Source organism: Helicoverpa zea, chromosome 25, assembly GCF_022581195.2.
Source record: "Helicoverpa zea isolate HzStark_Cry1AcR chromosome 25, ilHelZeax1.1, whole genome shotgun sequence".
NCBI lineage: Eukaryota > Metazoa > Arthropoda > Insecta > Lepidoptera > Noctuidae > Helicoverpa > Helicoverpa zea.
Genome location: NC_061476.1, coordinates 1893492 through 1909126, shown reverse-complemented (window position 1 = coordinate 1909126; position 15635 = coordinate 1893492). Strand labels below are relative to the sequence as shown.

The following is a 15635-nucleotide window of genomic DNA, read 5'->3' as shown; positions in this document are numbered from 1 at the left end:
CCAAGAACTCACGTCACTCCATTTATTGATGAACACTCCATCCTTAAGATGAATTCACGCCGCAAGTTACACCTGGCTTGCCTACTCTTTGGGGTTATAAAGTACAAAGAACCGTCCTATTTGTATAGCAAACTTAGCTTCATTGCTAGTAAGAGAGAACGCCCGGTAAGGCAATGCTCACAGCAACTCTCCACGGAACCGCACAGTACTGCGGCCTTCAGAGGCAGTTTTAGGTACGCTGCTACTAAATGCTGGAACAATATTCCCCCGCCAATAAGAAATGCCAAAACTCTTGGTACTTTTAGAATACACCTTCGAAAGTTCCTCATTAACTCACAAAAAGAACTTGGTATGACGATCTCAAACACGTCCATAATATAGCGATAGCAGGTACCTGCCGTGATGGTGTGTCGTCGCCGTATTCCGGTTCACTCGTAGTCTGAGAGAACTAATACTAGTAGTTTACCTAGTAACACATTTCTACACTTCAATATTAATCATAGTTCACATTCAAGCACAACACACACACAGAACATAAAACACTTACTTCAAATACACACAGCATACACACCAATAGTCTACTCGACGTCCGTGCGTCATTTTTTAGGGATCCAGCAGAATACCAGCGTCAGGTATTCTACCTGACACATGCTGAGTTGGACTCCCATTCGGTGCAAACGTAAGACACTGCAGCGCGCCGTTAATCTCTGATTGTATTTCATATTTTATGTTTCTCTTTCTACCCACTTCTTGTTTTGTTTTATTTTTCTTATTGTGTATCTTTGTGGTGTCTTTTTGTTTGTCTGAATAAATGTTTTATCTATCTATCTACCTACATAAAATTACAAAAGTAGCATATTTGTGACATATACTACATATTAGACATATATGGATTGGATTGGTACATTATTCTAATCGACTCTGCGTTTTTGGTCCATAATTTTTTGAGCAGGATAAGTATCAAATGAAAGCACAATATTTAGATATCACATATGAATATTTTATTTACGAGTAGTGATATAGATATATTACAGGTTACAATAAATATAAGGTACAAGGTGATCCGCTACACTCGTCATAAGATGGCGGGCTGCACTGACATCAACACCACCTGCCGACACACCGCTGGAACAACAAACACACCATATTAGTATTTATCGATAAATATACTATGGTGACTAGCTAGCCAGGTCAGGCAAAAGTACCAATGCAACTTTTCTAAGTTTGTATATACTTTCTAAGTATATCTTAGACACCATTGACTGTGTTTGGGATGGCACGTTAAACTGTAGGTCCCGGCTGTCATTGACCATCCTTGGCAGTCGTTACGGGTAGTCAGAAGCCAGTAAGTCTGACACCAGTCTAACCAAGGGGTATTGGGTTGCCCGGGTAACTGGGTTGAGGGGGTCAGATAGGCAGTCGCTTCTTGTAAAGCACTGGTACTCTGCTGAATCCGGTTAGACTGGAAGCCGACCCTAACATAGCTTGGGAAAAAGGCTCGGAGGATGATGATATGAATGAACAAGTATGACACTATTGTAAGATAAACTCTATTATAACTCAATTTTAAGGACTGCTCAAAGATCATTCTATATCTGATATATTTGCATTTATCTCTGATTTTGTAAGTACAAAAGTTGTTTGTTATACTGCGGAGCTAAAATAGTTGAACAGATTTGGACGAAATTTTTCTTGAAGATTGATGGAACACTGGTAGACTGCCCACCAAGTAGGACATCTTCAGGTAGGATGTGTTCGTTTCATTATGGCTATGTGTGTTGTGTGAGTGTTCTGTATTTCTCCTACAAAACCGATTATCAGTCGTGGCCGGACAGCCTTATACTAATTATTTTGCATCATCTGTAAAGTAGTGATCACGACGCTTTCAAGCTGGGGTGAAAATATCTAGACTGTTAGAATATATTTCCGAGGTAACAGAGGAATCCTGGTGGTTAGTTAGGTAAGGTATGTGTGCGTTACCCCTGTCGGTGATGGTCTCGTAGGTGACGAGGCTGGCGGCGTGCTGCGGCCGCGCGGGGCACAGCACGGCGTCGCCCGCCACCGCCACGCCCTGCCACCGGGACAGCTCCTCCACGGCCGACACGCTGCCCGCCTGGAAACCACACAAATAATAATGATTTATTAAGGAAAAGTGATATTTACAATAAATAAAAAAACATCCTAAACAAAACTAAAAAGTATCAAAAATACATCCCCATCGCTGTTGACTGAGAGCGTACGCAAGAGGCAAAATGATATTCAAAATCGACGTAAATACAATATGTACTAATAATGGCTTGAGTCAATTTAAAAATTATTTAAAGCAAACAAACAGATACATATTACGCAAATAAATTACTTTTTCGCGTAATATGTATTTGTATAAAAAGTAATATCGAGATTGTTTGTATTAAGTTATGTGCTTACTCAAATGGAGAATAGCCTGAGAAAGACTAGGACTACACTTCTTCTTCCCAGCAAAAACACATAGGAAGTGGTGGAGGGCGGACATTTTGGAGGCTGTCTTTTGTAAATTTGACCTTCAAAAAGTGCTGATTTTCAGCTTACTTTGAATTAATGACTTTTTATCTTAGGACACAGGCTCTTTTTTATCCAGTTACGGCAAGTGGTTGCCTCGCTCTGCACATGAGCGTACTTGTCGTTATTTTTTTTACCTTAGGACATAGGCTAGTTGTTATCCAGTTACAGGAATTGCTTACCTCGGTGTGCACATGGGCGGCATACTTGTCGTCCCGGAAGGGCAGGTATCCCTCGCTGGGGGACAGGCGCAGCGCGCGGTCGAGGACGGCGCACGTGAGCGGCCGCGCCGTCTCCACCACCAGCGCCGCCCCGCACACATCCTCCTCCGACGCAGGGGGGGACGGGGGAGATGCCTGATAAAACGTACACAATCTCCATTAACCTCTTGTAACAATAGAAAATCAATTGTGTGTCGCGTAGATCTGCGCATCGGCATACAAGGGGTTAAAATATTTCATAAGCTTTTACAAGAACTTTTCGACAAATAAACACTTTTTAGTATTGTTTTTCCGCATTGTGTGAATGTTATTTTTAATTGAATTTAGATATATTTAAGTACTTTTCAGAACTTGAGGTGTTGGTCTGTTATTGGTTATGCATTTAACTTGTATTTTTTTGCATGTATCGCTTTTTCCTATACTTAATGTAATAAACATACACTACTTAAAATAAATGATTTCTTTTCTTTGAAGGTATACATATATGGCGCAAACCTTTGCGCACTAAGAAAGAAGGATGGCGATATTCATCCCATTGCCGTGGGAACAACATATTGTCGAACGACGGCCAAAATCTGTTGCAACGGTTAGGATACGTTTCCAAAGTGGGATGCGAGGATGCCGAACACGCTTTGTCGGCCTATGTAAATTTTATTTATTTATTTATCTACATACATTTACCATTACAGGTTACCCCAATGCGATAAATTACATATAAATTATTTATACTAAAAACTAAAGTCTTTATCTACTATCTATAACTAATAATAAATAATTCCTTGTGAATTCACTCGGAGAACAATAAAATAGGTCCGTTTCACTCGCTATGAGGTTAAGCATGCGGAGTGCACGCGTCAGCGGCGCCTCCCTTAACAGTTAGTCCGAGCGCGCGGCACCACTAGCAGTGGCAAATTATGGCAAAGGAGAGGTCATACTAAAGGTTGACTTCAAAAATGCTTTTAATTCTGTAAAACGGGACACTATTGGGTGAAGCACAAAAAGAGGTACCCAAAATTTACAGTTTTCTTTATATCAGTGCTACAGCCACCTTTCAAAATTATTTTGACTATCTCACCACACTTTGTTTATTATTTTTATTCTAGTTTGTAGATTTTAGTTAAAGAGAGGTATTTTAAGTTTGTGAGTATATATTTTTATGTTATTTATTTAATTTAATAAAAATACGTAATTATTTATTGCCGACCTATGTTTATAAGGACATACATAATAGACATTATTCATAAGTGTTTAGACAGACCCCACAATATCAAGACGATCTATTTGAATCCGCAGTTAGCTGCCTGCAAGGTGATCCCCTCGGATCAGTAAATTTCAGTTTCGCCATTCATCCAATCATTCGAGAACAAATTTTACCAAAAGCTAATTATTTATTTCCAACAGCACTGACAGACAACTGACAATTTCTAAACTGTCAACTTCCAAATCAATAGCGCCACAGATTAAGTAAATAGATAAACGGTCTCTCCGCCTCCCTGGTTCCCACACTATACCAAACTTTTTTCGAATTTATTTTGCAAAAAACTAACATCGGAACGCCTACACAAAATTATTATGCATTCGGCAATAACAATTATTCGATAGTGTTGTTTTGGTCCAACATTTACATATTTCCTCCGTTCTTCCCATCTCTGGAAACCTTTTCCATTTTTTGTGTGGCCCTGGACGACCGAGCCTGACTGCAGGCCACATTGCCCATCCTGATGGTATCGTATTCTTATCACTTTACCGGCTTTTATATCCTCGGTTCACGGAGAACTGAGAAATTAGCCTTGAATATGCCTTCCAAGCACTGACTGATTTTGAGGTACTTACCGTATGTAGCCGGAAAACAAACATTGGCACCATGTTTGACGACACTCCGAAGAATTTAATTGAAGCCCGCGTAGGCGCTATAATAATAGGTGGTTTAAAGTGCCACCGCCGCGGCTGACGCTGGCAGCAAGCTAAAGCTGTTTTCTGAGTGTCAAGGTGTATGAGGCCTTCTGGTGTGTACTGACCTCGTGCTGACCTCGTCCCGGGTGTATGATGGTGGTGGTGGAGGTAGGCGTGGGCGCGGGTGTCGGTATGTACTGACCTCGTGCTGAGCTCGTCCCGGGTGTATGATGGTGGTGGTGGAGGTAGGCGTGGGCGCGGGTGTCGGTATGTACTGACCTCGTGCTGAGCTCGTCCCGGGTGTATGATGGTGGTGGTGGAGGTAGGCGTGGGCGCGGGTGTCGGTATGTACTGACCTCGTGCTGAGCTCGTCCCGGGTGTATGATGGTGGTGGTGGAGGTAGGCGTGGGCGCGGGTGTCGGTATGTACTGACCTCGTGCTGAGCTCGTCCCGGGTGTATGATGGTGGTGGTGGAGGTAGGCGTGGGCGCGGGTGTCGGTATGTACTGACCTCGTGCTGAGCTCGTCCCGGGTGTATGATGGTGGTGGTGGAGGTAGGCGTGGGCGCGGGTGTCGGTATGTACTGACCTCGTGCTGAGCTCGTCCCGGGTGTATGATGGTGGTGGTGGAGGTAGGCGTGGGCGCGGGTGTCGGTATGTACTGACCTCGTGCTGAGCTCGTCCCGGGTGTATGATGGTGGTGGTGGTGCCGGCCAGCGCGTCGTGCACGAGGTATGCGTGGGCACGGGTGTCGGTGATGACGTATGTGTCGCCGCCCGCCTCGGAGCACACAGAGTTGTTGTCGGCGCAGGACACGGAGTCCAGTGCTCCCGACCCGTACGACCCGCTTTGGAGAAGATCCAGCTTCTCTTTTTCTGCAAAATGTTATGTCAACATTCAATACGCAAACTTCTTAATCGGTTTTTGAAACTAATCTCTGTTTGAAAGCCTGAGTAGGTGCTAAAACCATTTAGAACATTAACCTATTAAAACCTATTCTCATGCCACCGACACCACTTTCACAGTGAACTTGTTAGTCATAAGATCTGTCATTACATCATTACGCCCTCAAAAATTTATAACGTTTTCTGAATGAGGTCTCCATCACTCAGGATAGTATTTAATTGTCCATTTATATAGTTTACCCATAAGCTTATCCTAGAATATAATAATATCCATCCTGCATTCTCACCGTGGTCGCTAGGCAGCAGCCGACACAGCTCGTAGCCGCGGCAGGGCGCAGCACGGGACACGCGGAACCGCGTCGATCGCGACTCCCACTCCGGGCCCAGCTCTGCTAACAATTTAGTGTACACTTCAGTATATTATGTACTAACATGCGGTTTCACCCGCATCCCGGGGTAACTACTGACCGTACCCGGTTAAAGAATAACCTATGTTCACCGGGGATAATGTAGCTTCGCAATAGTGAAAGATTGTTTTTTAATTGTTTCAGTAATTTCGGAGCCAATTCATGTCAAAAGCAAAAAAGTATTTTGCCCTCTCTCTGTATTTAAAATTTTTGTCTTTTTTCTGTGCAATTAAGGTATGTTTTCTTTTACTTAATATGCATGTATGATATGTACTGGTATAGTGGTGTTCCCTAGGACATGAATATGCGACTAACTATAAGATACTCTCAACTTTACTTGGTAGAACTTATATTTACTTTGTAAGCACCACATTTTTGCCATATCCAAAGATAACTCTACTCCCTATAAGGATTATTTATTTTGGGTAGAATAAAACACATTCAATTTCAAAATTTAATCAACAATATATCAGTGAAACAATCAATTATTTTATTATTTTTCTTTATTTCAGGTAACATGAACTCATACAATAAAATAAATACAAATTAGTCGTTATTTACATTAAATAAAACTTATAAATAGTGATCAAACATTAAGTACTAATCAGACTCTTGCTTACTATACACACAAAATTAATAAATATCTTCTGGTCACTTCTGTAAACCAGCAGTACAATTTCTCTGTTTTAAATTCAAGCAATATTGCCATACATTATACAGGCTTTTTATCTTACACCATAATCATCATCTCCCTGGCTTTTTCCTAACTATGTTGGGGGTCGGCTTCCAGTCTAACCGGCTGCAGCTGAGTACCAGTCTTTAACTTTCTTTCTCACACCAGCCATACTTCTATAAATATGTCCTGCGCAGTTTGCTGATCTCCTTATATGAGATCAGCCGCCGTGGCCGATAATCGGCTAGGAAGACATCGTCATCTTACGCCGAAGAGGTCTAAATAAGTGATATATAGAAGTATTATGAGTTTCATTTCAAGGATATTATTTGGAAAACATTCATTGTGTTTCATATACGAAGTTTTATTTGTTTCTTTTTCTTTATTTAGGATGTTTTTATCAATTCCATTGGTTTGAGGTGGCAAATTATGATGTTTTGAAATTCTGGGTTGTCGAGATTTCTTCTTGCGAGATTTTTGTATTCTTAGAGTAGCTTTTTCAAAACATGGTATATTTCCATTACTCTGTGTTTGAGTGTCTTTATCGAGGGAATTGTTTTTGCCTTCTATAATATTTGATAACAACGACATCAGAGGTTTCTCATCACAATTGTTAGGTTGAGGATATTTATGATTTCTTGTTCTTTCAACATAAGATTTTTTTTCACAATTTCTATATGGTCGTATATAAGTATTGACGGTATTTCTAAGTAATGCAACTTCTTTCTTTAATTCAATATTCTGTATATCAAATGCTTCTAGTTTTTTGCTAATAATTAGAACTTCTGTTTCGAGATCTGATATGTTATTTAGTAGTTTGGTGACATCTTCTTGAAGTAATGTTATTTTATTGTCATTATGTTCTTCAAATCGCTCAGTTTCTTTGGGTAATTGCTCAATATCTTGTAACTTACTATTGCTAAGGTTTTCTAGTTTTTCTGTAATTCCAGATTGGATAGAAATCTTCATATCTTCATGTATCTCTTTCTTGTTGCACTTGCAGATATTTGTAGAAGAAGCGTCATGTAATAAGTTTAACTTGTCTTGTAGAAACGCGATGATTTCGTGTAGAATAGCGGAATGGCAATGTTCACAGTTCGTCGTAGTAATATGAGGTTTATTATCTGTAATTTGGTAATGACTGTCTTTTTCAATAAAAGTAAAAAAAATACGGATCGTTTATGTTCTGAAAGAAAGCTGCTCGCTTATCGACGTTGGTCCATTTTGTTACAATAACATTTGGTTCACGTTGTTTCAATCTGCTTGCTTAAACTTTTTATGTAATTGTTACCAGAATGGACCAGCGTCGATAAGTGCTGGTATATCGGCACCAGCTTCCTTCTTTCTTTCTGTATACGGCCTAAAATGGAATTCCGAAACTATTACGAATTTTGTTATTTCTTTTATAAATCTTACCTAACCGAAGCTGTCTCAATAATCTATATTTACGTCTGTCTATTTTATTCTAGTTGTCTTAGAAATGGCTACAACCGATTTTATGACCAAGATTTCTTTTATAAACAATTGGTATATCTTGTGACAAAAGTTAGCTAGAGCTTAGCTATGTATACAGCGGGAAGGTAATCTAGAATACAATAATAATAAATATTAGTATATAATAAATACCTTCATAAGTGTTGACTGCACTATCGTTGATGGTCGCCGCGAGCATTTCATGCTCTTCCGCGTTGTGCTCTATGAACACATCCTGCCAACACAAAACATTATGGTTACCCTACAATCTATGTATTTTTTAATTGAAAAGGCCAGCAGTCTATTGGATGCATTTGGTAGATATATATTGATGTTTAAAGGAGCAAAACTTATCTCACCGAAGGGTATTGGATTTGACAAATGACTGGCTTGAGGCGGTCAGACAGGCAGTCGCTACATGTAAGATACTGGTACGAGTACCACCTGCATTTGTTTAAACTGGAAGCTGACCTTAACATACCTAGTTGAGAAAAGGCTAGAGATAAATGGTTCAAGGGCAAGGTTCTTTACACGACACATGGTTTGGTGTTAGCAGATATTGTGTGTGGTGTTTTAAAACAGGCATAGTCGTGGAAGCATAGGCTTTATTATACTTTCTAAAAAGGAGATTCTCCATTTGACCTCGTATAAATATCTTTCTGTTAAAATTACTTCATTATGTCAGTCTTTCAGTGATATTTGACCACAATAATACCTTTGGCGGCGCATGCTTGTAGTGCAGGCTGATCTTGGACAGCTCGTGGTCGAGCTCGGCTGACTACACCTGCAGTATACAGTACATACCTTGGGCGGCGCATGCTTGTAGTGCAGGCTGATCTTGGACAGCTCGTGGTCGAGCTCGGCTGACTACACCTGCAGTATACAGTACATACCTTGGGCGGCGCATGCTTGTAGTGCAGGCTGATCTTGGACAGCTCGTGGTCGAGCTCGGCTGACTACACCTGCAGTATACAGTACATACCTTGGGCGGCGCATGCTTGTAGTGCAGGCTGATCTTGGACAGCTCGTGGTCGAGCTCGGCTGACTACACCTGCAGTATACAGTACATACCTTGGGCGGCGCATGCTTGTAGTGCAGGCTGATCTTGGACAGCTCGTGGTCGAGCTCGGCTGACTACACCTGCAGTATACAGTACATACCTTGGGCGGCGCATGCTTGTAGTGCAGGCTGATCTTGGACAGCTCGTGGTCGAGCTCGGCTGACTACACCTGCAGTATACAGTACATACCTTGGGCGGCGCATGCTTGTAGTGCAGGCTGATCTTGGACAGCTCGTGGTCGAGCTCGGCTGACTACACCTGCAGTATACAGTACATACCTTGGGCGGCGCATGCTTGTAGTGCAGGCTGATCTTGGACAGCTCGTGGTCGAGCTCGGCTGACTACACCTGCAGTATACAGTACATACCTTGGGCGGCGCATGCTTGTAGTGCAGGCTGATCTTGGACAGCTCGTGGTCGAGCTCGGCTGACTACACCTGCAGTATACAGTACATACCTTGGGCGGCGCATGCTTGTAGTGCAGGCTGATCTTGGACAGCTCGTGGTCGAGCTCGGCGAGCTGCGCCGCGTGCCGGCTCTTGTGTGCCGGCGCCGTCTCCGCAGCACCGCCGGCCTCCGCTGACAACACCTGCAGTGGACAATAACGTACTTGTAGGTAAATGGAACACGGCAGATACCATTTAGGCTAGGTAGGTACATGAACCTGTGGTCGTACAGTGTCACAGTAAGTCTGTCCGGCTTTCACGCTAAATCTACTGCATCGATTTAAATGAAGTCTGTACTTTGACTGAGAAATATAATACTTTTTATCCGGATGTGACTGGTGGAAAAGGGAACGAGTTCCCTTATATATATCCATATATGTCCCGAGGGACACGGTTAAAATTGTGAGAAACAGCCATTTCGAAAATAAATAGATGGAAATTCTGCTGCAGCTTCCGATATTCACTAACGAGTCACGATTTTGCCGTTCAAAGTTATGTATCGTTCCGATTTAATTAAACAAAAAGATAGATTCAGAATTTGTAACTCATCTAACAGAAATGTTTGTGTATTTTCAGGAAACATTAATTACAATTACACACTTTACTTGTATTAAAAAAAAATACTACATATATATGTAACAAACCTTAGGCATGTTGTGTAGAGGCGGTCGGTGTGTTGGTGACAGCGCTGGGCTGTATTCTAAAGGAGACTGCGGTGATACGGGACCCTGAAGAGGAATAAGATTTTATATATCACCGATATTGTGAACATACAACATTTCTACGTAATATTTACGTACGATCCCCGCTGATAGCGATGCGGTTAGAAGCCAGAAAGTTAAACACCCAGTGTTATCGAATTGTCCGGGTGACTGGGTTGATGGTTGTAAATCGCTGACTCAGCTGCACTGACTAGCTAGATTGAAAGTCGACTCAACATATTTGCGAATTTGTAGCTGGAATGTTATTTTTTTGCGCTTTTTGTGGAAAGGCCCTGTATACATGTACATATGTTATGTGTAATATTTATTCATTTGATACATACGCTGTTAGATATGGAGGCGAGCTTGTGCTGCAGATTGAGCATGTACTCGTTGTACGAGTGCGGTTTGTTCGGCGTCGACGGCTGCGACGAGCCTGTTGAGTTCACGTTCGTCATGCCTGCAAACAATATAGATGTAAATAATAGGATAATAGGGGCCAAAGTTACTGGTGGATGAGAAAACCAGGCAAAACCATGCCCGTATATTATATAAGCACAGGTTTTTTACGATCTCCCGCTGTAAATTAGCAGCGATGAGGGAGTGTCAGACTTTTACTGACTAAAAATCCATGTGTTCTGTCGTAGGCCTTTTTATGTACCAGGGCCGCAGTAACTCTTTCGAACGAAAAGGAATTATTTGATATCCATCACTTGCCTACTTTGTGTTTTCAGTCAAGAAAAAGTTTTCCAGTAGTTTTTAGACGTTGAAATGTAGGAAACTTTTGAACATTATTATTATTTTGTTGGGTGATATTAAAGGGTTACCTACTGAAAAGAATTTTTATTAAGGCCTTAAAAATAATGACTTTATATTAACCGATTTACCTGCCATATCCATATCAACAGCCCTCCTCGCCAACGCATGATGCACCGCCCTGTGCGCCACCAACTGACCCAAGTTCTGATTGATCAGACCCAAGTTCTGACCGCCCAGTGCCAGGTTCTGACCGCCTAGAGCCAGGTTCTGACCACCTATGAGATTCTGACCGCCTAATCCTAAGTTTTGACTTGCTAGACCTGGAATTAGAGGATTTTTAAATTAGAAATTGCGAGGATTCGAAATAGTAATAAGTTGTGGTATTTTGAGCCACAAGCATACATTTAGTAGATAATCTTTGATTGCAATATTTTGTTTGAGAGCATGCAATCGCGTATTTATAGCTAGATGTGGGCTATGCATAAAGTACATAGACATAATATTAGTAAACAGGACTGCGCATATAAACCCAAAAAACGAGCCGAGTGAAACAGTTAGTACGGAGGCTGTCTGTCCCTTTCTAATAGGGTGACTATGAGATTAAGCTATGTGAGACAAATCCGAATTTGCTAAGATTATTAAACACAGATTAGTATTGAAGTTTTAACTTACGCAGTTTGTGACCTTAAGATACTAATAAAGGCTTTTAATAATTAGTGGAAATTAGCAGTATAAAAGCAGGAAGATTCGAAGTGAAGACTGTTTTTTTTGTATTTCTACTTCATATATAGACTGCTGAGCCATTTATGTCGCCTTTCTTCATTTTTTGGGAAGCTATAACAATAGTACAACAGTTTTAAAATCCATCACCCATATTTTGACTCGTTACAAGAATTCATGGGCACCCTAGTTGTTTGGTTTACGAAAATGTTATTATTAGCTAACCTGTGGAACGATATATTGCAACCACCATAGGATTCACTTTTGCAAGTAGAAACGCAACACTTTTTCACCATTTTAATAGTTTAAATTGATTTAATACAAAAAAATATAAACAAAATTTTAAATGCTGATTACGCGCCAAGAATGTTCAGGGTTACCGCTAGAAAATAAAAAAAAGCAAAATAAAAATTTATGTTGTTTATGTTTTAATAATAAATACGAATAAATTAATGCGATTGTTATTAATTTGTTGACTTACAATTGTTAAAATAAGATAAAAATATAAGTGATTCAATTGTTTTTGGGAAGACAAAACTTTTGATCACAACATTTTTTTATGCTGGCAAGGTGTTAGAAAGAGACAAACAGCCTCCGTTCGAACTATCCCTCTCGGCTCGGATTTGCCTCTGTGTATTATGCAACCAATTTAGTACCTTATTGCGTTAGAATAGAGTTCATTTTCGTAAATATATATTTTGAGCGTGCGCAATCTTGTTTAGTAATATTATATCTATGATAAAGTATAAGCTAAAATTATTTTGACAGATACAGCTCAGAAACTGTGTATATTTTTAAATTTGATTTTGATAATAACCAAAAAGTCTCCAATAATCAAAATCAAACCAAAAAAGGTGCATCACAAATACCTGTATAATTACCCAAGTTCTGACCCAGATTCTGTCCCATCAGATTCTGGTTGAGAGCTAAATTCTGGGCTATGTTCTGGTGCTGGAAGGCCAAGGCCTGAGGCGGCAGCGGCGGGCCTAGGCCCATCATGTTGAGCTGGCTCATCTGCTGCGAAGCCAGCTGGTTTACTGAAGACTGCAGGGCCTGCTGCTGAGCTGATGATGGAAAGATTGGATTGAGTCCTGTGTTGTGAGAAAAGAGTATTATTATCGTGGTTTTGGCGGTGTTGGCCCTTTTGTTTCTGTTTCACTTTAAAATCCGCCATTTTTTTATCTATATAGATGTCCGAAAATCCCTGTTTCACTTTCCTCCGAATTATTTCAAAAATACATTTTTATACAACCAATGGAGGCCGTAATTTAAGCTCAGCAAAGCAATAGGCTGAATTTTGTCTGAAATTGAGAACTTATTAATTTGTAATGGCAACAAAAAAGGGGACATCAAAAGCAAAATAATAAACATCGAATTCACTTGAACCATTCAAAGTATAATAACATTGCAAAATATTTATTTGGAAGCTCTTAAATAATCTAGAATGTGTGCGGTGAAACAGATAACATAAAAAGCCAACATATAAAAAGGTGCAACGATATTTAACAACAAAATAAACATACAGTAACTGAAATAAATCTCGACAGTCGCATAGTCGCTTGAATAACTCCATTTCTTCAACGTAAAATTATCAATTCCACTCTCAAACACACAACACACAAACATAGGACTTCACAATAAGCTTGGCTTGTAAAACATCTAGTAGCACAGGGAGAGATTAGAAAGTAATTAAAAAGAAAATAGCCATCACAGATCTAGAGTAATATCAATAACTACAAATCAGGGGTCAAAAAAATATATCGTACTCCTTGGAAGTGCTATTAGATGTTTCACATAGAAAGAGGAAGACTAATACCCGTTTTTGCGTACATCCCCTAGTAGTCACGTAGCTAGCGTGATGTGGGATTTCTTGTAATATAGTATATAGCCATATAGAATTAGTTACAAAACGAATATTTCAAAATTACATATACAAACGGTTTGTAAGTAAAGTTATTCTGTTCAACGTCATGAAATCAATAAAAATCATGTCTTTTTTATTTTTTTACAGCTTAAATGCAAGTTAAGAATTCTTGCAAACAAGGGGATCTCAAATGCAATTTTTTAATAGTCTAGCGAGTTTCCAGCTTCCAAGAAGTGGTTTTATGGAGAAGAATCGCCAAGAATCTCTATAGACACTCGGCCAAAGGCTAGAATTTTCAGGGATATCCACAAAAACAGACTTAAGAAAACTAAAAGAGAAAAGTAAGCAGCATATAAGTTACCAATGAAATCGTTGGCGAGCATCGGCTGGTAGTACTTCTGCTGCGGATACTGCGCCGGCAGCCGGGCGGCCATCATCGGCGCTGACGTCACGACACGGTTAGTCACACCGGTGCAGGGTGGGGGGGGGGGGGGTGAGTAAATCGCTCATTTATCAATGAAAATGTTATGTACTTTACCAGGAAAAGGTATATATTTGTTTGTATTGGTTTGAAATTGAACTACAAGTATACATACACCGTCAACCAAAGACATATGCCCCAACATAGTTGAAAAATCGTTTGAAAATGTCAAAACAAGTAAACTAAGTAAACTATCGTTTCGACATTTTCAAACGGTTTTTCGACAAAGTGGATCATATGTACCTATATATCGGTGGTTACAGAAAATTGCGAATTCCGAACTAATTGTATTTGATTGTCTCTACGGAAACTTGCTTAAAGACGGTAAATTAATATTTTGCTATATATTCAAAATTATACATAAAAGAAAATTGAGCGATTTACGTACCCAAAATTACGGATAAACACACACTGAAACTACGCTACACAGTCGTCCAATGGATTTTTAGCTACTTTCAACAGAACTTGAGTTTTACAGTCTATAAATTCATCATCATAATAAATTCTAGTCTGTAATCTAGAATTTCTATAAATTCGGACAATTTAGAAGATATCTTAAAAATACGGCCGACTGTGTACGTAGGATATATAGATCGTGCATAAACGGAATATTTTTGTTGTATAGAACAAAAAAGAAAAAGAAAAACATGGGTCTCTAATTCTGGTTTGAAGTGTACGTAAAATGATTCGAAATGTCGATATCTATTATCGATACAACTGCTTTTATTCGATCTTTTTACGTGAAACCATTTGTAGAGAGTGAGACATTATTTAAAAACAAATCATTCAAGGGAACACAGAGTAAGTAGTGTTACAACTAATTGAAATGATTCTAAATTAAACACAAACGATTAGCTGCATCAAACTGATTTTTTAAAGCTTTAACTGGTAGCTTTCATTCCCATTCCTAGTTATTTTTATTTCAAAACTTCATTAAAATTGATATGAACTTGGATATATATCTTAATTTCATTTCGTAAACCATTATTTCGACTGTATAACTTTTGATGCAGCCATTTAAAAGAAAGTATTTAAGAAAAGAAACAGAACAGTGTAACACATATTAATGAACATCAAAAACGTTCTAAATGAAAAGAAAAACAGTTTAAACACACAAACATTTTAGATTATATTATATAGACATACCTGGTTGAGCATTATTGAGTATGGTGTTGTGTAGGCCGAGGTCTGGTTGTGGGTACGGTTGCTGGTTCAATAAACCCAAAAGGTTAGGCCCCGATAGGTTTTGTTGCTGGCTGTACCGAGAAAATAAAAGATTTTTAAGTAAAACTGTAAATGTAGGCAACACCATTTAAATGAAATCTCTCCATAATTTATATTCACAAATCAGTCCGATTACAATAGATAAAAAACTGTTGAGATCAGTGAATCAAGTTGGAAGTTAAGATGCGAGAGTTGAAAACACTCCTAATCGCTGAATGACATGAAAATCTGACATTATGTATTTTTCCAAATACATAGAATGTTGTTAAAATA

At 39.5% G+C, this 15635-nt stretch overlaps 1 protein-coding gene across 20 annotated transcripts in view; it reads right to left on the bottom strand.

The window, feature by feature from the left end:
* Positions 1 to 978: 978 nt before the first annotated feature.
* Positions 979 to 15635, bottom strand: part of LOC124642824 — a 64747-nt gene continuing 50090 nt past the window's right edge. For 4 of the 20 annotated variants that reach the window (XM_047181528.1, XM_047181527.1, XM_047181529.1 and 1 more), the window contains exons 24-32: positions 15285 to 15394; positions 14019 to 14099; positions 12663 to 12884; positions 11202 to 11393; positions 10659 to 10774; positions 10258 to 10341; positions 9625 to 9756; positions 8262 to 8343; positions 6103 to 7759 (exon numbers count right to left, since the gene is read on the bottom strand). In XM_047181528.1, the coding sequence (XP_047037484.1) occupies positions 6894 to 7759; positions 8262 to 8343; positions 9625 to 9756; positions 10258 to 10341; positions 10659 to 10774; positions 11202 to 11393; positions 12663 to 12884; positions 14019 to 14099; positions 15285 to 15394 (1885 nt within the window). In that variant the 3' untranslated portion in view covers positions 6103 to 6893. Of the gene's footprint in view, positions 1126 to 1980; positions 2114 to 2720; positions 2895 to 5316; positions 5526 to 5842; positions 5948 to 6100; positions 7760 to 8261; positions 8344 to 9624; positions 9757 to 10257; positions 10342 to 10658; positions 10775 to 11201; positions 11394 to 12662; positions 12885 to 14018; positions 14100 to 15284; positions 15395 to 15635 lie in introns of those variants that run through there. The other 16 variants (XM_047181536.1, XM_047181539.1, XM_047181540.1 and 13 more) reach the window with 16 other exon arrangements.